General features: G+C 45.7%; 1 protein-coding gene across 11 annotated transcripts; it reads left to right on the top strand.

Moving 5' to 3' along the window:
- LOC139373647 (Rho GTPase activating protein 4b) lies at positions 1-22,414 on the top strand. 11 transcript variants are annotated; one of them, XM_071114388.1, is made up of 23 exons: positions 280-372; positions 1,555-1,688; positions 11,862-12,033; positions 12,339-12,501; positions 12,686-12,748; positions 12,955-13,128; positions 13,594-13,722; positions 13,995-14,216; positions 14,431-14,532; positions 14,633-14,818; positions 15,004-15,088; positions 15,377-15,404; positions 15,650-15,746; positions 16,791-16,929; positions 17,091-17,219; positions 17,572-17,677; positions 17,816-18,043; positions 18,587-18,642; positions 19,313-19,484; positions 20,735-20,821; positions 21,022-21,135; positions 21,365-21,455; positions 21,639-22,414. In XM_071114388.1, exons 2-23 carry the CDS (start codon positions 1,619-1,621, stop codon positions 21,858-21,860), a joined length of 2,835 nt encoding a protein of 944 aa, XP_070970489.1. In that variant the 5' UTR covers positions 280-372; positions 1,555-1,618; the 3' UTR covers positions 21,861-22,414. The 11 variants fall into 11 exon arrangements, 9 of the variants coding, with proteins under 9 accessions (XP_070970487.1, XP_070970492.1, XP_070970484.1 ...); XM_071114389.1 differs by lacking the exon at positions 15,650-15,746 and adding an exon at positions 16,643-16,670 and having other exon boundaries at positions 21,639-22,412; XM_071114386.1 differs by lacking the exon at positions 15,650-15,746 and adding an exon at positions 16,643-16,670 and having other exon boundaries at positions 1-372; positions 1,559-1,688; positions 17,572-18,043; positions 21,639-22,412.
- Positions 22,415-22,535: the final 121 nt, after the last annotated feature.

Genomic DNA, 22,535 nt, shown 5'->3' with positions numbered 1-22,535 from the left:
TGTGTGTGTGTGTGAGAGAGAGAGAGGGAGAGATAGGGAGACAGGGAGGAGGGCTAAGTATGTATGTGACAGAGAGGATGAAAATGAGATGGGGACAGAGAAGAGGGCTGTGTGTGTAAAAGAGAGGGAGAAAAATAGGGAAATATAAGAGAGCTGTTTTTGATAGAGGGAAGGAGAAAAAAAGAGATTGAGGGAGGGCTGTTTTGAGGATGTGCTTGAAAACGGAGGAGGGAGGAGGCAAAGGAGAGAACTGAGCTGAGAAAAATCTGTCTGATCCGCACACTGGTCTCTGCGATAGAGGAGAGAGAGAGGAGGAGAAGAGAGGCGGAAGAGAGGAAGAAGAATCGAGAGAACACAGGACTGCACAGGGAGGTACTGCTGTCATGGGTTGCGTTATTCATAGCTATGACAGAGGCGTGTGTATGAGTTTGTGTGTGTGTATGTATGTATGAACAATTAATGTATTACACTGTTAATGTATTACACTGTGCATGCATGTGTGTGTGTGTGTGTCTGTGTGTGTGTGTCTGTGTGTGTGTGTGTATGACTGCATTGACCCTGCGTTTGCTGATGTATGATGGATGGAATATGATGGTTAGATTATTAATGATGTAATGTTAGTGCAGCATTTTCAGTGTGTCCGTGTGTCTGTGTGTGTGTGTGTGTTTGTCTATATATCTTAATGGTGTGTTTGTGGATGTGCATATAAATCGTGCCGATGAATGTGTTTAGGTGTGTGTGTGTGTGTTCATTCGTTTCATATATTGTGTGTGCACATGCACAGTTGGGCAATTTGACATGATCAAATGTTTCTGCGCATGAGCTCAGCTAGCCAACACCGCCATGACACTGCTTCATAATGTGTGTGTGTGTCACACTACTTAATAGCGTGATCAGGGATTTCTATTGGAGCAGACGTATCTGAGACTCTTCATATCATATACAGTATCTATAGTCTATCCACTGATGTTCCAGCCAGCTATCAGTGGATTAGCATGTGCTAGCCAGTTAGTTTTAATAGGAAGCAACATGGAAGAGGTTCTAAAAGGCAAGGTGAAGCTGTCTGTTAGCAGTACAGGATGTGGCAGGGTGTGCGTGTGTTTGTGTGTGAACCCTAACCCTACAGCACTTCATAACCTTCATTATTCAGATTACTCATCGTCTCCCGATGCGGATGCGCAGGACTATGGTGGATGAAGGAACCAATCTACCTTTTCAGACTGCCAGAGTATTTATCTGGTCAATATGGCAGTGTGTTATGTCTGTTGTTTGTAACAGTGTGAACATATGTGAAAATGTGATTGCATTATAAATTGTATTTGAATATTTAAGGACTCTTTGACGATTAGTCCAGATGAGGACTAAAGGAGATAAAAGGAGATGAAATCTCCTTATCTCTCTCTCTCGCTTCCTCTTTCTCTGTCTTTCTCTCTCTATCTTTTTCTTTCTCTCTTTTCATCTCTCTCTTTCTCTCTGTATCGTTCTTTCTCTTCCACCCTATTCATCTCTCTCTCCCCCCCTCTCTCTCTCTCTCACTCATGTTCATCTGCTTAGCCAGATTCATATTGGAGACCTGGAGGATCTATTGACAGGGTTAGAGGTCAGGGACTAGGCAGACATGATGACATCACATGGAAAGCTGAGGATGCAGAGAGGGAGTCTATATGAGTATGACTCCCAGATCAAAGGTGAGAACACATACTTTTCTGTGTGTGTGTGTGTGTTCATACATACAGTATACTGCATGTACTGTCTAACTTGTGTTGTCGTGTGTATGTTCATGTGAGTTCATACATGTGTGTATGTGTGTACACGTGTGTTTGTGTGTGTGTTCATGCATGTACTCTGTGAACTTCTTTTGTGATCAAATGTTTTTTATTTAGTAATAATAACTGTCAGCAAACATGAATACATACAAACACAATTAGGTTACAACTCCCCTCCCCCATCCCAGCCCACCCGAGGACTTTAGGGATCAAATTAAATCAACACACATTGACCAGAAAAGAAAAGAGAAAAACTTAAAGCAGCACATTCAAAGTACTTTCTGTAGCTCCGTGAACGCACCAGACACTGACTGTACAAAATATTAGGAACCCCTTCCTAATATTGCGTTACACCTCCTTTTGCTCTCAGAACAGCCTCAATTTGTTGGGGCATGGACTCTACAAGGTGTCAAAAACATTCCACAGTGATGCTGGCCTATGCTGACTCCAATGCTTCCCACAGTTGTGTCGAGTTGGCTGGTCGTGGATCTCTACTGCGAAAATAGCTTGTTCCATCTCATCCCTCAGATCCTCAATTGGATTGAGATCTGGCGCTGGGCAGCCCACTGCAGGAAGCTGAATTCACTGTCATGTTTGTGGAACCATTCCTGGGCAATCCTAGCCTTGTGGCATGGGGCATTATTCTGCTGAAAACAATGTCTTTACATATGGATACACTGCTGCGATGAAGGGATGCACCTGATTGGCAATGATGTTCAGCTATCCTGTGGCATTCAAACATTGCTCCACTTTTATCAAGGGGCCCAATGTGTGGCATAAAAACACACTCCACACCATCACACCACCATCACCAGCCTGCAATGTTGACATGGCATGATGGATGCACGTACTCGTGTGGTTTTCTCCATACCGTGGTACTCCGATCAGTGTGAAACAGCAGGAACCGGGATTCATCAGACCAGGCAATGTTTTCCCAATTCTCCAGTGTCCAGTGTTTTCATTCCTTAGCCCACTGCAACTACAGTTTCATGTTTTTTGCTGAAATAAGTAGAACACTGTAAGGTCATCAGCTGCCATACCCCATTCGTCTCAAGATACAACAAATTGTGCATTCTTTTATGGGTCTCTGGGCAACAATGTTGTAATGGGCTGTCTCCTCTCCTTTGTCTTCCTAATGTTTTGTACACCAAAAAAGTGAGTATACATTGATGGATAAAGAGTGAGTGTTGAGGCTTCCATCGTACTACAATCATTTTCTTGGCAGCCTTTAGGCCAGCAACAAATCAGATCAAAGTGTATTGGTTGTGTACACAGATTAGCAGATGTTATGACAGGTTCAGCGAACAGTGCAAGACCTAGCAATAAAACAATTATTACACACATAATCCAGCAAAATACAAAAAAAAAAGTTACATAGGCTGAGCCATGACTAGAATACAGTTATACATATAAAGTGGGTGAAACAATATGTAAACATTATTAAAGTGACCAGTGTTCCATGTCTATGTACATAGGGCAGCAGTCTCTTAGGTGCAGCAGGGTAGAATACCAGATGGAAGCCAGCTAGAACAGTGACTAAGGTTAAGGGCAGGGTACTGGGTGGAGGTCAGCTAGAACAGTGACTAAGGTTCAGGGCAGGGTACTGGGTGGAGGTCAGCTAGAACAGTGACTAAGGTTCAGGGCAGGGTACCGGGTGGAGTTCAGCTAGAACAGTGACTAAGGTTAAGGGCAGGGTACTGGGTGGAGGTCAGCTAGAACAGTGACTAAGGTTCAGTGCAGGGTACTGGGTGGAGGTCAGCTAGAACAGTAACTAAGGTTAAGGGCAGTGTACTGGGTGGAGGTCAGCTAGAACAGTGACTAAGGTTCAGGGCAGGGTACTGGGTGGAGGTCAGCTAGAACAGTGACTAAGGTTCAGGGCAGGGTACTGGGTGGAGGTCAGCTAGAACAGTGACTAAGGTTCAGGGCAGGGTACCGGGTGGAGTTCAGCTAGAACAGTGACTAAGGTTAAGGGCAGGGTACTGGGTGGAGGTCAGCTAGAACAGTGACTAAGGTTCAGTGCAGGGTACTGGGTGGAGGTCAGCTAGAACAGTAACTAAGGTTAAGGGCAGTGTACTGGGTGGAGGTCAGCTAGAACAGTGACTAAGGTTCAGGGCAGGGTACTGGGTGGAGGTCAGTTAGAACAGTGACTAAGGTTCAGGGCAGGGTACTGGGTGGAGGTCAGCTAGAATAGTAACTAAGGTTCAGGGCAGGGTACTGGGTGGAGGTCAGCTAGAACAGTGACTAAGGTTCAGGGCAGGGTACTGGGTGGAGGTCAGCTAGAACAATGACTAAGGTTCAGGGCAGGGTACTGGGTGGAGGTCAGCTAGAACAGTGACTAAGGTTCAGGGCAGGGTACTGGGTGGAGGTCAGCTAGAACAGTGACTAAAGTTCAGGGCAGGGTACTGGGTGGAGGTCAGCTAGAACAGTGACTAAGGTTCAGGGCAGGGTACTGGGTGGAGGTCAGCTAGAACAGTGACTAAAGTTCAGGGCAGGGTACTGGGTGGAGGTCAGCTAGAACAGTAACTAAGGTTCAGGGCAGGTTACCGGGTGGAGGTCAGCTAGAACAGTGACTAAGGTTCAGGGCAGGGTACCGGGTGGAGGTCAGCTAGAACAGTGACTAAGGTTTAGGGCAGGGTACCGGGTGGAGGTCAGCTAGAACAGTGACTAAGGTTCAGGGCAGGGTACTGGGTGGAGGTCAACTAGAACAGTGACTAAGGTTCAAGGCAGGGTACTGGGTGGAGGTCAGCTAGAACAGTGACTAGGTTTAGGACAGGGTACTGGGTGGAGGTCAGCTAGAACAGTGACTAAGGTTCAGGGCAGGGTACTGGGTGGAGGTCAGCTAGAACAGTGACTAAGGTTCAGTGCAGGGTACTGGGTGGAGGTCAGCTAGAACAGTAACTAAGGTTCAGGGATGGGTTCCGGGTGGAGGTCAGCTAGAACAGTGACTAAGGTTCAGGGCAGGGTACCGGGTGGAGGTCAGCTAGAACAGTGACTAAGGTTCATGGCAGGGTACCGGGTGGAGGTCAGCTAGAACAGTGACTAAGGTTCAGGGCAGGGTACCGGGTGGAGGTCAGCTAGAACGGTTAATAAGGTTAAGGGCAGGGTACCGGGTGGAGGTAAACTAGAACGGTGACTAGGTTCAGGGCAGGGTACCGGGTGGAGGTAAACTAGAACGGTGACTAAGGTTCAGGGCAGGGTACCGGGTGGAGGTAAACTAGAACGGTGACTAGGTTCAGAGCAGGGTACCGGGTGGAGGTAAACTAGAACGGTGACTAAGTCCTCATGACCGCTGGAGGCCCGTGTCGGTGGCTCGATTTTGTTTTCCTCGAAGCGGGCGGAGAAGGTGTTTAGCTCGTCCAGGAGCAAGGCGTTGGTGTCCGCGATGTGGCTGGCTTTCCCTTTGTAATCCGTGATTGTCTGGAGTCCCTGTCACATAGGTCTCATGTCTGAACCATCGAATTGCAACTCCCCTTTGTCCCTGTACTCTCGTTTTGCCTCTTTGATTGCCTTACAGAGGTCGTAGCTGGTCTGCTTGTGCAAGTCCATTTTCCCAGTCACCTTGCTATGGTTAAATGTGGTGTTCTATGCATTCCCTGATTAACCCAGTCACCTTGCTATGGTTAAATGTGGTGTTCTATGCATTCCCTGATTAACCCAGTCACAGTCAGTGTATACACTGAATATACAAAACATTAGGAGCATCTTCCTAATATTGAGTCACACCCCCCTTCTCTTTTGCCCTCAATTCGTCAGGGAATGGACTCTACAAGGTGTCAAAAGCATTACAAAGGGATGCTGGCCCATGTTGACTCCAATGCTTCCCACTGTTGTGTCAAGTTGGCTGGATGTCCTTTGGGTGGTGGACCATTCTTGATACACACAGGAAACTGTTGTTTGAAAAACCCAGCAGCCTTGCAGTTCTTGAAACCTAGCACCTGCTACCATACCATGTCTTGCCCATTCACCCTCAAAGGCACACATACACAATCCATGTCTCAATTGTCTCAAGGTTTTAAACTCCTTCTTTAACCAGTCTCTTCATCTACACTGACTGAAGTGGATTTAACAAGTGACATCAATAATGGATCATAGCCTTCACCTGGTCAGTCTATGTCATGGAAAGAGCAGGTGTTCTTAATGTTTTGTTTACTCAGTGTACATTGATACTATTCTCAGAGGCAACCTGGAACATTTCCATGTCCGTGTGATCAAAACAATCTTGAAGCATAGATTCCAATTGGTCAGAATGGAAGAATGTGCATCTGACAAAGATAAATGAAGTACAGAAAAACATTTAAAAAGTCAAATAAAAGGAGATGCAGGAATATTTAACACAGTGGACAAGTTTGATGCTACTTCATTCCAGAATATAGACACCTAAGAGCATTCCCAAACCATGTGTATAAAGGTACCAGGGCCTGTGGTATGACTTAAAGTAGTGATGGATGTTTTAACAAGTGTTGTAACAATCCATCTTTCCTACAACAGTAACATGCGTTTCCCAAAACACCACACAGAGAACCAAAGGAACGAAAGAAAAAGAGCGCTGTTCTCGGATCAGCTTTCTCCATTCAAATCTTTCCATAACATAAGAATTATTTCAGAACTCCTAGATAGATATTACCACCTGCGGCTGCAAATATTGAGGCAGCTTATTGTAATGCTTACCCAATAAAAATACACTAAATCAGATTTGGCACATGTTAGGCTATCAAATGTATTCATGAAACCCTTTTTAAATCAGCAGATGTCAAAGTGTAATGACGACGCCGTGAGTCAAGAAGCAGGTGCAGGTAAAACGTTTAATGAAAACAACAAACATAAAACAAGTCAGCGTAACAGAAGCGCGGTAACATGAACACAGGTGCAAGACCAACTGAGCAATGAACAAAAGGAAGGGACCTATGAAGGGGAGGTAATGAGGTCCAGGTGTGAATCATAATGATGAGTGCCAGGTGAGCGTAATGATGAGTGCCAGGTGTGCGCAATGATGATTCCCAGGACCGGTGGTTATTATTTTGGTGATGCCGGAGGGGAGGAGCAGGAACATGACACAAAGTGCTTATACAGAAACCCAGCCTAAAACCCCAACAGCAAGCAATGCAGATGTAGAAACACGGTGACTTCGAAGAAACCTAGTGAGGAACCAGGCTATGAGGAGTGGCCAGTCCTCTGGCTGTGCCAGGTGGAGATTATAAGAGTAGATGGCCATTAACGCCAGATTATTCTTCAAGATTTTCAAACATTCATAGATGACCAGCAGTCAAATAATAATCACAGTGGTTGTAGAGGGTGCAATAGGTCAGCACCTCAGGAGTAAATGTCAGTTGGATTTTCATAGCTGAGTATTCAGTGGTCAAGAGAGCAGATGAGGTACAGAGAGAGAGAGAGAGAGATGGAGAACAAGAGAGAGAGGGTTGAAAACAGCAGGTCCTGGACAAGGTAGAACATCTGGTGAACAGGTCAGGGTTCCATAGCCACAAGCAAAACAGCAGAAACTGGATCAGCACCACAACCAGGTGGACTGGGGACAATCGGGAGTCATTAGGCCAGGTAGTCCTAAAGCATGATCCTAGGCCTTAGGTCCTTCGAGAGAGAGAGAGATGGGACAATTAGAGGGAGCATACTTCACACAGAACACCAGATAAGACAGGAGAATTTCACTGGATTGGACAGATTGACCCTAGCCCCCCGACACATAGACTATCGCAGCATAGATACTGGAGGCTGAGATAGGGGGGGTCAGGGGACACTGTGGCCCTGTCCGACCTATACCCCCGGACAGGGCCAACCAGGCAGGATATAACCCCACCTACTTTCCAAAGCACAGCCCCCTCAACACTAGAGGGATATTAACAGACCACCAACTTACTACCCTGAGACAAGGCTGAGTATAGCCCACGAAGATCTCCTCCACTGCACAAGCCCGAGTGGGCGCAAAATTGGACAGGAAAATCACATCAGTGACTGAACCCACTCAAGTCATGTATAGTAAAAAAAGCCTGGCACGACATGACGCACCCCTCCTAGGGACAGCATGGAAGAGCACAAGTAAGCCAGTGACTCAACCCCCGTAATGGGGTCAGAGGCAGAGATCCCAGTGGAGAGAGGGGAGCCGGCCAGGCAGAGACAGCAAGGGCGGTTCGTCACTCCAGTGCCTTGCCGTTCGCACCCCTAGGCCAGACTACACTCAATAATAGGACCTACTGAAGAGATGAGTCTTCAATAAAGACAAAGTTCGAGACCGAGTCTGTGTCTCTCACTTGGATCGGCAGACCATTCCATAAAAATTGAGCAGTAAAACCTTGAAATCAGCTCTAGCCTTAACAGGAATATGATAATTTGGGGTTCTAGTGAAGATTCTAGCAGCCGTATTTAGCATTAACTGAAGTTTATTTAGTGCTTTATCCGGTTAACCAGAGAGTAGAACATTCTGGTAGTCTAATCTAGAAGTGACAAAAGCATGGATTAGCTTTTCTGCATAATTTTTGGACAAAAGGTTGAAGATTTTTGCAACGTTACGAAGATGTAAAAAATATTCTTGATACGTTCCTCAAAAGGGAGATCAGGGTCCAGAGTAACACCGAGGTCCTTCACAGTTTTATTTGAGACAACTGTACAACCATTAAGATACATTTTCAGATCCAACAGCAGATCTCTTTGTTTCTTGGGACTCAGAACTAGCATCTCTGCTTGGTCCAAGTTTAAAAGTAAAACATTTGCCACCATCCTCTTCCTTATGTCTGAAACACAGGCTTCCAGGGCAGGCAATTTTGGGGCTTCCCCATGTTTCATCGAAATGTACAGCTGTGTGTCGTCCGCATAGCAGTGAAAGTTGACATTGTGTTTCCGAATGACCAAGAGATATAGTGATCAATTGATTTGTCAGAGGACAAACCATCCACAGAGACAAACTGATATCTTTCTGACAGATAAGATCTAAACCAGGCCAGAACTTGTCCGTGTAGACCAATTAGGGTTTCCAATCTCTCCAAAAGAATGTGGTGATCGATGGTGTTAAAGGCGGCACTAAGGTCTAGGAGCACGAGGACAGATGCAAAGCCTTGGTCTGACGCCATTAAAAGGTCATTTACCACCTTCACGAGTACAGTCTCAGTACTATGATGTGGTCTAAAACCAGACTGAAGTGTTTTATATGCATTATTTGTCTTCAGGAAGGCAGTGAGTTGCAGTGCAACAGCTTTTTCTAACATTTTTGAAAGGAATGGGAGATTCGATGTAGGCCGATAATTTTTCAATTTTTTCAAACCTGTAATTAAAATTGATTTTTTTGGGGGGTTAGAATCATTTGATTTAGACAACATGCCTAGCACTTTGAAGATGAAAAATATTTTTTTATTGTGAAACAAACAAGAAATAAGACAAAAAAATTGAAAACTTAAGCGTGCATAACTAGTCACCCCACCAAAGTCAATCCTTTGTAGAGCCACCCTTTGCAGCGAATACAGCTGCAAGTCTCTTGGCACATCTAGCCATTATTCAAGGCAAAACTGCTCCAGCTCCTTCAACTTGGATTGGTTCCCCTGGTGTACAGCAATCTTTAAGTCATACCACAGATTCTCAGTTGGATTGAGGTCTGGGCTTTGGCTAGGCCATTCCAAGACATTTAAATGTTTCCCCTTAAACCACTCAAGTGTTGCTTTAGCGGTAAGCTTAGGGTCATTGTCCTGCTGGAAGGTGAACCTCCGTACCAGTCTCAAATCTCTGGAAGACAAACAGTTTTCCCTCAAGAATTTCCCTTTATTTAGCGCCATCCACCATTCCTTCAATTCTGACCAGTTTCCCAGTCCCTGGCGGTGAAAAACAACCCCACAGCATGATGCTGCCACCACCATGCTTCACTGTGGGAATCAGGTTAATGAGAGGTGTTTGGTTTGCACCAGACGTAGCATTTTCCTTGATGGCCAAAAAGCTAAATGTTAGTCTCATCTGACCAGAGTACCTTCTTCCATATGTTTGGGGAGTCTCCCACATGCCTTTTGGCGAACACCAAACGTTTTTTCTTATTTTTTTCTTTAAGTAATGGCTTTTTTTCTGGCCAATCTTCCGTAAAGCCCAGCTCTGTGGAGTGTATGGCTTAAAGTGGTCCTATGGACAGATACTACAGATACTCCGCAGTGGAGCTTTGCAGCTCCTTCAGGGTTATCTTTGATCTCTTTGTTGCCTCTCTGATTAATGCCCTCCTTGCCTGGTCCGTGAGTTTTGGTGGGCGGCCCTCTCTTGGTAGGTTTGTTGTGATGCCATATCCTTTAATTTTTTAAATAATAGATTTAATGGTGCTCCGTGGGATGTTCAAAGTTTCTGATATTTTTTGTAACCCAACCCTGATCTGTACTTCTCCACAACTTTGTCCCTGACCTGTTTGGAGAGCTCCTTGGTCTTCATGGTGCCGCTTGCTTAGTGGTGCCCCTTGCTAAGTGGTGTTTCAGACTCTGGGGCCTTTCAGAGCAGGTGTATATATACTGAGATCATATGAAGATCATGTGACACTTAGATTGCTTACAGGTATACTTTATTTAACAAATTATGTGACTTCTGAAGGTAATTGGTTGCACCAGATCTTATTTAGGGGCTTCATAGCAAGGGGGTGAATACATATACATGCACCACTTTTCAGATTGTATTTTTTTTAATGTTTTGAGACAAGTCATTTTTTTCATTTCACTTCACCAATTTGGACTATTTTGTGTAAATCCATTGCATGAAATCCAAATAAAAATCTATTTAAATTACAGGTTGCAATGCAACAAAATAGGAAAAATGCCAAGGGGGATGAATACTTTTGCAAGGCACTGTATTTCAATATGATTGAAATAGGCCTATAGCCTACTGTTTACATTATAATGCAGTCACCTCAGTTTTCGTTTGAAGCTTATTTTGATATGTAGCTTGTTTGTATCAATTGAATAGACATTGGTACCTTTGCATTTGTAGTCACCTTTGTTCTGAGGTCAGAGAGATGGATAAACCATGAGGTCAGAGAGATGGATAAACCATGAGGTCAGAGAGATGGATAAACCATGAGGTCAGAGAGATGGATAAACCTTGAGGTCAGAGAGATGGATAAACCATGAGGTCAGAGAGATGGATAGGTCAGAGAGATGGATAAACCATGAGGTCAGAGAGATGGATAAACCATGAGGTCAGAGAGATAGATAAACCATGAGGTCAGAGAGATGGATAAACCATGAGGTCAGAGAGATGGATAAACCTTGAGGTCAGAGAGATGGATAAACCATGAGGTCAGAGAGATGGATAAACCATGAGGTCAGAGAGATGGATAAACCTTGAGGTCAGAGAGATGGATAAACGATGAGGTCAGAGAGATGGATAAACCATGAGGTCAGAGAGATGGATAAACCATGAGGTCAGAGAGATGGATAAACCATGAGGTCAGAGAGATGGATAAACCATGAGGTCAGAGAGATGGATAAACCATGAGGTCAGAGAGATGGATAAACCATGAGGTCAGAGAGATGGATAAACCATGAGGTCAGAGAGATGGTTAAACCATGAGGTCAGAGAGATGGATAAACCATGAGGTCAGAGAGATGGTTAAACCATGAGGTCAGAGAGATGGTTAAACCATGAGGTCAGAGAGATGGATAAACCATGAGGTCAGAGAGATGGTTAAACCATGAGGTCAGAGAGATGGTTAAACCATGAGGTCAGAGAGATGGATAAACCATGAGGTCAGAGAGATGGATAAACCATGAGGTCAGAGAGATGGTTAAACCATGAGGTCAGAGAGATGGATAAACCATGTGATTCTATGTTTAGCTGAGCTCTTCTATGTATATATTGACTCGGGATGGCAAAAAGGCATCTAACAATGCACTTAGCTGTGGCCTGAGTGGTTTGAGGCGTTAGAGTGTTTTCAACGTACATTGACATTTTTAATGTAACCTTTATTTAAGGCAAGTCAGTTAAGAACAAATTCTTATTTACAATGACGGCCCATTAATAATTATGTTTTTTGATCAGATCTGTTCGTGATCGCCTCTGTTGTGAACTTCGTACGTGTGTCTGTGTGTATCTGTGTGTGTGCGTGTGTCTGTATGTGTGTGTGTGTAGACCTGCGGGCCCAGCTGTGTGACCAAATGAAGGTTCTGGACGGTCAGGTGGAGGTCAAAGGTCAACAGCTGTCTGACCTGTCCGAGTTCTTCCGTCGTCGTGGTGACATTGAGGCGGAGTATGCCCGTGCCCTCGACAAACTTACAGAGAGGTTCACCCTAAAGACCAAGAGGTGTGTGTGTGTGTGTGTGTGTGTGTGTGTGTGTGTGTGTGTGTGTGTGTGTGTAAAAAAACATTCTGCATTGTTTATTTTGCTTTTATTGCTTGATCTGTTTATACTGACTGGCAGACATTATTATTGGTGGAATGTTAGTATAGGGAACTCAATGATAATATTACGTAAATTGGTTTAAGTCTTGCCCTCTCTGTCCTCACCCTGTCTCTCCCCCCCTGTCTCTCCCCCTCTGTCTCTCCCTATCTATCTTTCCCCCTCTGTCTTTCTCTCCTCTACCCCCTCCTCCCCCTCCCTCCCTGTAGGAAGGAGCAGAGTGGTCAATCAGTGTCTCAGTGTTGGTCAGTTTTGTTGACTCAGACACGTGCAGAGAGCAGAGAACATGCAGCGCTGAGTGACTCCTGCTCACACACACTCACACAGCGACTCACACACTGCTCAGAGGACACACACCGTCTGGCAAAACGGGTAAACACACATTCATATTTACGGTACCTGAACAAATGATCGACCCACTTCCTTTGGCTTCCAGTCAAGATCGTCTGTACATAAAATGATACGTATTTTTCACTGATCTACACAACTCCAAAATCTAAAAGTGAAAATGTGATAGCGTGTTACACTGTCTGATGACTGATATGTCTCTGATCAGAGTAAGGAGGTGGGAGTTCAGATGCAAGATGAGCTACTGAAGGTCACCACTGAACTGCAGACGGTACGAACATACCTCAGTCACTAACGATGTGGACAAAAGTAAAAAGATGAAGATTGTATCACTAGTGTGTGTGTGTGTGTGTGTGTGTGTGTGTGTGTGTGTGTGTGTGTGTGTGTGTGTGTGTGTGTGTGTGTGTGTGTGTGTGTGTGTGTGTGTGTGTGTGTGTGTGTGTGTGTGTGTGTGTGTGTGTGTGTGTGTGTGTATAGGCTCTGAGGACATACCACCAGTACCATACAGAGAGTCTGACAGCGGAGGGGAAACTAAAGGAAGCCACACGATTGGAGGAGAGACAGACAGGGAAGTCAGCTGAACTGGGGATAACCCAATCAGGAGGCCAGCGGCGGAGCTCTGTGAAGAAGATGGAGAAAATGATGGAAAAGGTAAAGGTCGCGTCTGACTACACTGCCAGATCTCACAATGTATTTACTATAACAGCTAACCACATCGTATGATATAACAATCTGATGCCCGACTGCACAGTCCATGATGTGGCACATAACCATTTGTTAATCCAATGCAACGTCTGCAATGAAGTCAGCCTGGAGGGTGGCCAAGGTTGTTGTTGAGATGTGTGTGGTTTTTATGTGGCACAGGATACAGACAGTTTTGTAGAGTTTTGAGTCAGACATCCTGTGCCACATGAAAACCACACACAACGGAACAATAATGTGAGCTACTTCTGTAGTGCCAAATCAAACCAACTACAGCTAGTGTCAAACCCCTTGACCCTAAACCCTAACCTCTAACCCCTGGCCTGAGCCTGTACCAAAGGCAGTATGAATCAACGGACCTTCGTTGTCATTAGCTATTCTTTTAACCAAATTGTGTGTGTGTGCTCTCCATAGAGACATGGCAGAGTGCAGGAGACCCAGCTGAAGTGCACTAAGGCTCGTAATGACTATCTGCTGAATCTGGCAGCTGCCAACGCAACTATGAACAAGTACTATCTACAGGATCTCAGCACACTCATAGACGTGAGTCACTGTGTGTGTGTGTGTGTGTGTGTGTGTGTGTGTGTGTGTGTGTGTGTGTGTGTGTGTGTGTGTGTGTGTGTGTGTGTGTGTGTGTGTGCGTGTTTTTGTGCGCGCTGGTGCCTTTGTGTGTGTCTGTTACGCAATCTTATATTATAAAATGTTTAACTGACAAACTAAGTATTAATCTCTCTCTCTCTCTCTCTCTCTCTCTCTCTCTCTCTCTCTCTCTCTCTCTCTCTCTCTCTCTCTCTCTCACACTCTCTACCTCTCAGTGTACTGACCTGGGGTTCCATCTCTCCTTGGAGCGAGTGATGAAGTCCTACCTAGCCAGCAGGGGGCGTGTCCTGAAGGCTGAGGAGGCCGGGCTGAAGCAGCTGGAACAGGAAGTGACATCACTGGATCAGGGCGGAGACAGAGACGCTCTCCTACAGAACCACGACACAGCATTTTGTCTGCCCTTCCGCTTCAGTTACCATCCTCATGAGGGAGACCAGGTACACACACATTCATGGTCATCCATCATTGGAGGATGACCGTGACACATTTTATCAGAATTATGGAGTGCAAAGATGGCTGTTGACGAGGCCAATATGTGTCCTGTATATTCTGTGACACACTGAACATGATATGTTGAGATCCCACAGGAAGTGCTGTTGGTTCACACACCAGTACACCTGTTATACTATACACATCCCTAATGTGTTCCAGGTGGGCGAGGTGAGTGCGGAGAGCCAGGTGAGGTATGAGTTAGAGACCAGGTTCCAACAGCTCCAGTCCCGCCTCTCCACCGAAACCTTGGAAACAGAGGAGGTGAGGTTTTCGCTCTATTCTTAATCTATCCATTGATTTATCGAACCATCGATCAATCGATTGATCCATTTTCTATATATTGTATGTATCTATTTGCCAGGTCAGTAAGACACTGAAAGCCACCCTCTCCGCGCTATTGGACAATATGTGTGACAGTGACAGTAACCCCCCCCCTGACCTGCCCATCAGCCTATCACACGACCCCATGGGAACCGCCTCTGCCTCCAAGCTAGCCCTTGCCAAGCGGAGAGCCAATCAGCAGGAAACAGAGACATTCTACTTTACGGTGAGGACATCCCATTGATCAGGGGATGGATTGCGTCTCCTTATAGTGCTTCTGTGACCATCTAGGTTTAAAACCCGGGACATCTGAAAAACACAAGACTGTGTTAGCCAACTGAGCTGAAGCTGTGTAAACAAGCTAAAGCTGCAAAGGTTAAAGTGTGTATCTCTGTTTCTGTCGTTTGTCAGAAAGTTAAGGAGTATCTGATTGGAAGCTCCCTGATCTCCAAACTACAGGCTAAACATGACCTGCTGCAGGAGGCCATACAGAAAGGTACTTCGACTATACTACTACTGCACTACTACTGTACTACTACTATTCTACTACTTTACTAATACTATACTACTACTGCACCACTACTGTACTACTATACTAATACTATATACTACAACTGTACTACTGCTATACTTCTACTACTGTAATACCACACAACTACTACACAACTAATCTTGCACTATTCCTAACTCTCTCGCTCTCCTTCTTCCTTCTCCCTCTCCCATTCTTCCTCTCTCGCCCCCCTCCCTCACCCCCTCTATCTTCAAATATCTGTTTGTTTTCCAGCTAAGGCCGTTGATAGCGACCCCTCCAGGTAAACATTCCTGTTATTTCTCTGAGAGAGAGAAGGGGAGAGAGACATGGAGAGAGAGAAATGAGAGAGAAAAAGAAAGACGAGAGAGAAAGAAAAAGAGATGAAAGAGAGAAAGAGAGAGTATAATCTTCAACGCAGCAACAAATCCAAGACTGTAGCAAAAACAACACTACACTTTTACTGTTGAAAAGCATGATGTGTGTGTATCAGTGTATGACTGGTGAGTGATGCTGTATATCTCCCAGAATGCAGTGTGCTAGGTCAGTGCGTGTGCGGAGGTCCAGACCCTGTTCCATGTACAGCCACACTCTCTTCACCTCTGATATGCTGGGTTTCATACAGGTAACACACACACACAAACATACACACTAATATGTCATAACGCTAACATGTGTAGGAGAGATATGCAGTGTGTGGACAGAAGCTTCAGGAAATCAATCTCCACGCTCCAACACTAATACTGACAATGTGTCATAAAGCTCTTCGGCACTTTTGTTCTCTCTCCTCAACTTTCTTTCTCTCTCTAAATTCTCCTCTTCTGAGAGCTTAAACAGTAGTCTCTCTCCTACTCCGGTGAGTGATCTTAAACAGTAGTCTCTCTCCTACTCCGGTGAGTGATCTTAAACAGTAGTCTCTCTCCTACTCCGGTGAGTGATCTTAAACAGTAGTCTCTCTCCTACTCTGGTGAGTGATCTTAAACAGTAGTCTCTCTCCTACTCCGGTGAGTGATCTTAAACAGTAGTCTCTCTCCTACTCTGGTGATGATCTTAAACAGTAGTCTCTCTCCTACTCCGGTGAGTGATCTTAAACAGTAGTCTCTCTCCTACTCTGGTGAGTGATCTTAAACAGTAGTCTCTCTCCTACTCCGGTGAGTGATCTTAAACAGTAGTCTCTCTCCTACTCCGGTGAGTGATCTTAAACAGTAGTCTCTCTCCTACTCCGGTGAGTGATCTTAAACAGTAGTCTCTCTCCTACTCTGGTGAGTGATCTTAAACAGTAGTCTCTCTCCTACTCCGGTGAGTGATCTTAAACAGTAGTGTCTCTCCTACTCCGGTGAGTGATCTTAAACAGTAGTGTCTCTTCTACTCCTATGAGGGATCTTAAACAGTAGTGTCTCTTCTACTCTTGTGAGTGTGCCTTGTTCCCCTCTTGTGCTTTCTTTCACTTTTATAATCTTCTCTTCAATCCTTCTCTTTCTCTTTCCCTCTCTCTCTCTCTTTCTGCTTGGCTGAGTATAGAAGAAGGAGGAGAATGTCTAGGACACAGGTATTATTGACTCTTTCCTGTCGTTTGTGTGTGTGGTGTATGTTGACTTCCGTTTGACTCTCACTCTCTCTCTCTCTCTCTCTCTCTCTCTCTCTCTCTCTCTCTCTCTCTCTCTCTCAGAGTTCAGGGCAGCAGATTCCTGTGGTGGTTGAAAGCTGCATTCGCTTTATAAATCTTCACGGTCTGCACCATGAGGGGATATTCCGTGTTCCAGGGTCCCAGAGAGAGGTCAACCACATCAGGGACGCTTTTGAGCGAGGTAGCCTGCACACATAGGTGTTGTCTGAGAGAGGTACTGGGGAGTGTTGCATCAGATGCCCATTCAAAGATTATATTTGGGGGATGCAGTGTGTATGTGTGCATGGAAGCTGAGTTGTCAACAACATGTTTGTGTGTGTGTGTGTGTGTGTGTGTTTGTAGGAGAGGACCCTCTAGCAGACAGTGACTGTGACATTGATTCGGTGGCTGGTGTGTTGAAGCTGTACTTCAGAGGACTGGACCCGTCGTTGTTCCCTGATGAATACTACACAGAACTATTGGACTGTGTCCGTAAGTCAAACACACACACACAATGCTGCACACTACTGACACGACTGACTTGTGTCTGTAACTAAACACATGTACTGTATGATATCATGCCTCTCCCTCCCTCCCTATTTCTCCCTTCCTCCTTTTCTCTGTCTCTCTCTCGCTCTCTCTCTTTCTCCATCCCTCTTCCCCCCCTCTCCCTCCCTCCCTCCCTCCCTCCCTCCCTCCCTCCCTCCCTCCCTCTCTCTCTCTCTCTCCCTCCCTCCCCTGCTCTCTCTCTCTCTCTCTCTCTCTCCCTCTCTCCCTCCCCTGCTCTCTCTCTCTCTCTCTCTCTCTCTCTCTCTCTCTCTCTCTCTCTCTCTCTCTCTCTCAGAAAACGAGGGATTGGCAGAGAAAGCAGCTCAGATAAAGTCAGTTGTCTCCTCCTTCCCTCGACCTCTCCTTATCGTCATACGTTACCTCTTCGCTTTTCTCAACCAGTACGTTTCAGTTTGCACATTCATGTCCTGTGTGTGTCTTCACAGAGCCAACTCCCTTACACAGCTGTATAACTTGGCGGTGGGTGGGTGTGTGTGCGTGCATGCGTGTGGCTGTGTATGTGTCTGGTGTGTGTGTAGTGTGTCCCAGTACAGCGATGAGAACATGATGCAGCCCTATAACCTGGCTGTGTGTTTCGGGCCGAGCCTCCTGAGAGGGTCGGATTCTGGTGATGTTGTCGCTAGGCAACCACAGGTCAATGACCTCGTCAAGACCATGATCCTCCAGTATGATGTCATCTTCCCGTGCCAATCAGAGCTGCCCGGGCCCGTGTACGAGAAGCACATGACTCTGGAGCAGGAGTACTGGTAAGATAGAGAGAGATAGATAGATACTAACAGATACTGTACTATCCTGATTTATAAACCAGTTACCATAAAGCACAATCATTTTGTCACATTTAAACATCTCTTAAAGGTGCTGAATGGTCAATCTGACGTCTGCATTGGCTGTGCAGCATTTACAGTGATTCAGCCTCTGCAGAAGTCAGGGCATTCATACTTGTTGTGCTTCGTGGAGCAGCACAGAGCTGTTGTTAAGGAACTTGTCAAGGAAAGTAGCTTGTATTTATACAGGACCTCCCTTTCCCACCGACCGGCAACCAATCATGTCAATGTGAAGCTAAACGGAGCTTACGGAGCACTCCGCATTGTTACAAAATTTGGGAGGTGCACAGTGATGCGGTACAGAGCTCAATTTGGCCTCTAATATGCCTCCGGATGCTCCGCAATTGCATCACATCCTCCATACGGAGCCTCCGACCACATCGGATCTGGGCTTTTATGCAGTACTGACCATATTGTTTACTTGTGAAACAGAGAGAAAAAGACTGATGTCGTCTCTGTTTGTAGTGAACCAATCACAGAGGAGGGAGATGGGGAGACTGAACAATTCCACATTGAGGATGGTGAGCATGCACATATACACACACACACACACACACACACACACACACACACACACACACACACACACACACACACACACACACACACTGTGGTAGATATTCTGATTTAACAAATGAGGAGAGCAAGAACCAATCACCAAATCTGGTTATACTAGTTAAAAAACCTTTATTGTACTTATTAATAAGGGAGCTGTCACAACATTGGATCAAGTGAGAGCTCAATGTTTCTGAGTTGGGGCTTGTCTTATACAGCCCAACCTTGCTACATTTCCTACAATCCACCACAACTGTATCAATGTGTCGAACCAACCCCTATCTACAAGATGTCCAAATATTCTGTACCCTGTGTTCTCTTGTTAGTACTAAGAACTGTTTGTTCTTAGACTAGAGGTTAAGGAGAGACTTTTGTTCAGAACAGAGATACCTTGTTCCGAACATGCAAGTTTCAGAGTAGAGAGGGTGGGGGCAAGAACACAAGATGGTGGATTAGGCACAGAGTTAGGTGAAAACAGCAATTTACACAACCAGAATACAGGATTGTACATACCTATAATTTAAAGTAATGCTAATACTAATTTTTCACCCCCACAACACACAAACACATGCACACACATGCTCACACCTCTCTCTTTCTTCAGAAATGTACAATAAAGTTTTGTATTTCTTGTAGAGTGGGAGGCGGTGGCCATGTTTGATTACACCGCGCGGTCTGCTACTGAACTGTCCTTTAAGCAGGGGGATCCACTCCTTCTGCACAGCAAGGCCTCTTCTGATTGGTGGAGAGGGGAAGCGGGAGGAGTTAGGGGTCTCATACCGCATAAATACATCAGTGTGTTGGAAGGGTGAGTAAAATGTAAACAAGAGACTAGAGAAATACCTCTTCCCTCTCTTCTTCTACTTTTCCCTGTTCCCTCTCTCTTCTCCTACTTTTCCCTGTTCCCTCTCTCTTCTCCTACTTTCCCTGTTCCCCCTCTCTTCTCCTACTTTTCCCTGTTCCCTCTCTCTTCTCCTACTTTTCTCTGTTCCCTCTCTCTTCTCCTACTTTTCCCTGTTCCCTCTCCTCTCCTACTTTTCCCTGGTCCCCCTCTCTTCTCCTACTTTTCCCTGTTCCCTCTCTCTTCTCCTACTTTTCTCTGTTCCCTCTCTCTTCTCCTACTTTTCCCTGTTCCCTCTCCTCTCCTACTTTTCCCTGGTCCCCCTCTCTTCTCCTACTTTTCCCTGTTCCCTCTCCTCTCCTACTTTTCCCTGTTCCCCCTCTCTTCTCCTACTTTTCCCTGTTCCCCCTCTCCTCTCCTACTTTTCCCTGTTCCCTCTCCTCTCCTACTTTCCCTGTTCCCCCTCTCTTCTCCAACTTTTCCCTGTTCCCCCTCTCTTCTCCTACTTTTCCCTGTTCCCCCTCTCTTCTCCAACTTTTCCCTGTTCCCCCTCTCTTCTCCTACTTTTCCCTGTTCCCCCTCTCTTCTCCAACTTTTCCCTGTTCGCTCTCTCTTCTCCTACTTTTCCCTGTTCCCTCTCCTCTCCTACTTTCCCTGTTCCCCCTCTCTTCTCCTACTTTTCCCTGTTCCCCCTCTCTTCTCCAACTTTTCCCTGTTCCCTCTCTCTTCTCCTACTTTTCCCTGTCCCCTCTCCTCTCCTACTTTCCCTGTTCCCCCTCTCTTCTCCTACTTTTCCCTGTTCCCCCTCTCTTCTCCTACTTTTCCCTGTTCCCTCTCTCTTCTCCTACTTTTCCCTGTTCCCCCTCTCTTCTCCTACTTTTCCCTGTTCCCTCTCTCTTCTCCTACTTTTCCCTGTTCCCCCTCTCTTCTCCTACTTTTCCCTGTTCCCCCTCTCTTCTCCTACTTTTCCCTGTTCCCTCTCTCTTCTCCTACTTTTCCCTGTTCCCCCTCTCTTCCTACTTTTCCCTGTTCCCTCTCTCTTCTCCTACTTTTCCCTGTTCCCTCTCTCTTCTCCTACTTTTCCCTGTTCCCTCTCTCTTCTCCTACTTTTCCCTGTTCCCTCTCTCTTCTCCAACTTTTCCCTGTTCCCTCTCCTCTCCTACTTTTCCCTGTTCCCTTCTCTCTTCACCTACTTTCCATGTTCCCTCTCTTCTCAGAGCGGAGCGAGGGAGGAGGGATGAGGTCAGTGGAGGAAGCACTGGAAACCTGGCTTCAGAAGAGCTTCAAACTGAGAACACGACCCGGTACACACACACACACACACACACACACACACACAGACACAGACACAGACACAGACACACAGACACACAGACACACAGACCCACACACACACAGACACACAGACACACACACACATAAACACATAGACATGCAAATGCTTGAGGGGGTCTACCTGTATATATCAAGAACTAGTAAAGCAAGGTCTATGTGTGTTTGACAGGCTGCGGGTGAACAGTGACAGTGCTTCATTGCCTGGACGGCAGAGGGCAGCGGAGGGCAGAGGTAGTCCCGTCCGAAAGAACCCCCTCTCCCCTGTGACACGTCAAAACACAGGGTACAGCATGCTACGCATGCACGCACACACACATAAACACACACAAACTAACACACTCACACACACCTGTAATGTAACAAAAACACTCTATCAGCAATCTTACTCCCTCCCTTTCTCTCCCCTCTCTGTCTTTCCCTCTCTTCTTTCTCCCCTCCTCTGCTCTCTCCTCTCTCTCTCTCTCTCTCTCTCTCTCTCTCTCTCTCCCTCTCTCTCTCTCTCTCTCTCTCAGGAATCAGGAGCGTAGGCACACCTTGGACAGTGTGAGGCAGAGGGCAGGAGCCATAGAGAGACAGACAGATGGAGGATCTATTGAAAGACCGGTGGGTGCTCGCCCTTGAGACTGCTGAAATTAAATACATTGAAAGGAATTTAGTGCAAATAGTCAATTTGAAGCATTGCAGATGTTTAATTTTGAGGTAGATGTGGCTGGATACTGTACATCTAAGACACTGAAACGTCTCTTCCTTCCTCGCTCTCTCCCTCCCCCTCGCTCTCTCTTTCAGGACATCAGTAAACAGATGAACTCTGTATTCAAGGAGCTTCTCTCTCGCCAGCCGTCCCTACATCCTGCTGCAACCCAGGCACCTCCCTCCTCTTCTTCCTCCCCCTCCTCCCTCCCTTCCTCCTCCTCTTCCTCTTCATCCCTCTCCTCCTCTCTCCCAGGAAGCAGGAAGGTGGGGTTCAGCCTCAGGGGGCGGGCTCTCTTCAGACCAGCGGACCAATAGGAGGACTGAAGCAGAATTATGATAATGATAATAATGATGATTTATTTTTCTGACACGTTTGTGTGTGATATGATATTAGTGTGTAATGATGTTTGTGTGTGATATTGCTAGTCTTTTACACCTGTCTCAGTGCTGTCTATCGTTCTCTATTAGAACAAGGATGGGTTTGGTTTCCAATAACTCAGGGCTGGGGTAACTTACCTATTTCTGTGGTAAATTGTTTTAAAACTTGATAAACACTCATTTAAACCACTTAGTAAGAGTATAACAACTTACTTCTTAATTATAATACTGGAAACTGGGTCCAATAGCATATCCAAGATGGCCTCCACACCAGATCCTGGGATGCTGGTTAAACTGTGAAAATGATTATTTCCACCACTCTAGTAATTCTAACTATATGGTCTGAGGGGCTTTGTTCACTCTAGTCATTATATTTCTATGGATGCAACCCTCCTCCCTCTTCCCTGGACCACTGTTGATGATGTCACTGGAATAGCTGTATTAAAATACTTCTGTGGTAAAAGGAATAAATAATAAATATTAGATTCTGATTGGCTGGTCTGTTGTTATCGGTTGTCATACATCACAACGTAAAAGTCAGTTCAAAGTTATTTATTGTTAGTGCAGTACAAAGGGGAAGTGTGTGTAATACACCACATTGTCAGAAAAAAA

The sequence above is a fragment of the Oncorhynchus clarkii genome, chromosome 18 (assembly GCF_045791955.1).
Source record: "Oncorhynchus clarkii lewisi isolate Uvic-CL-2024 chromosome 18, UVic_Ocla_1.0, whole genome shotgun sequence".
Classification (NCBI taxonomy): Eukaryota; Metazoa; Chordata; class Actinopteri; order Salmoniformes; family Salmonidae; genus Oncorhynchus; species Oncorhynchus clarkii.
The sequence above is the reverse complement of the archived record's forward strand: the minus strand, read 5'-3'. Positions and strand labels throughout refer to the sequence as shown.

Coding starts and splice junctions, on each gene's coding strand:
- LOC139373647 (XM_071114383.1), top strand. CDS start 1,619: ATGATGACATCACATGGAAAGCTGAGGATGCAGAGAGGGAGTCTATAT. Junction 12,502..12,685: donor CACACCGTCTGGCAAAACGG/GTAAACACACAT, acceptor GTCTCTGATCAG/AGTAAGGAGGTGGGAGTTCA. Junction 14,533..14,632: donor AAACCTTGGAAACAGAGGAG/GTGAGGTTTTCG, acceptor TCTATTTGCCAG/GTCAGTAAGACACTGAAAGC.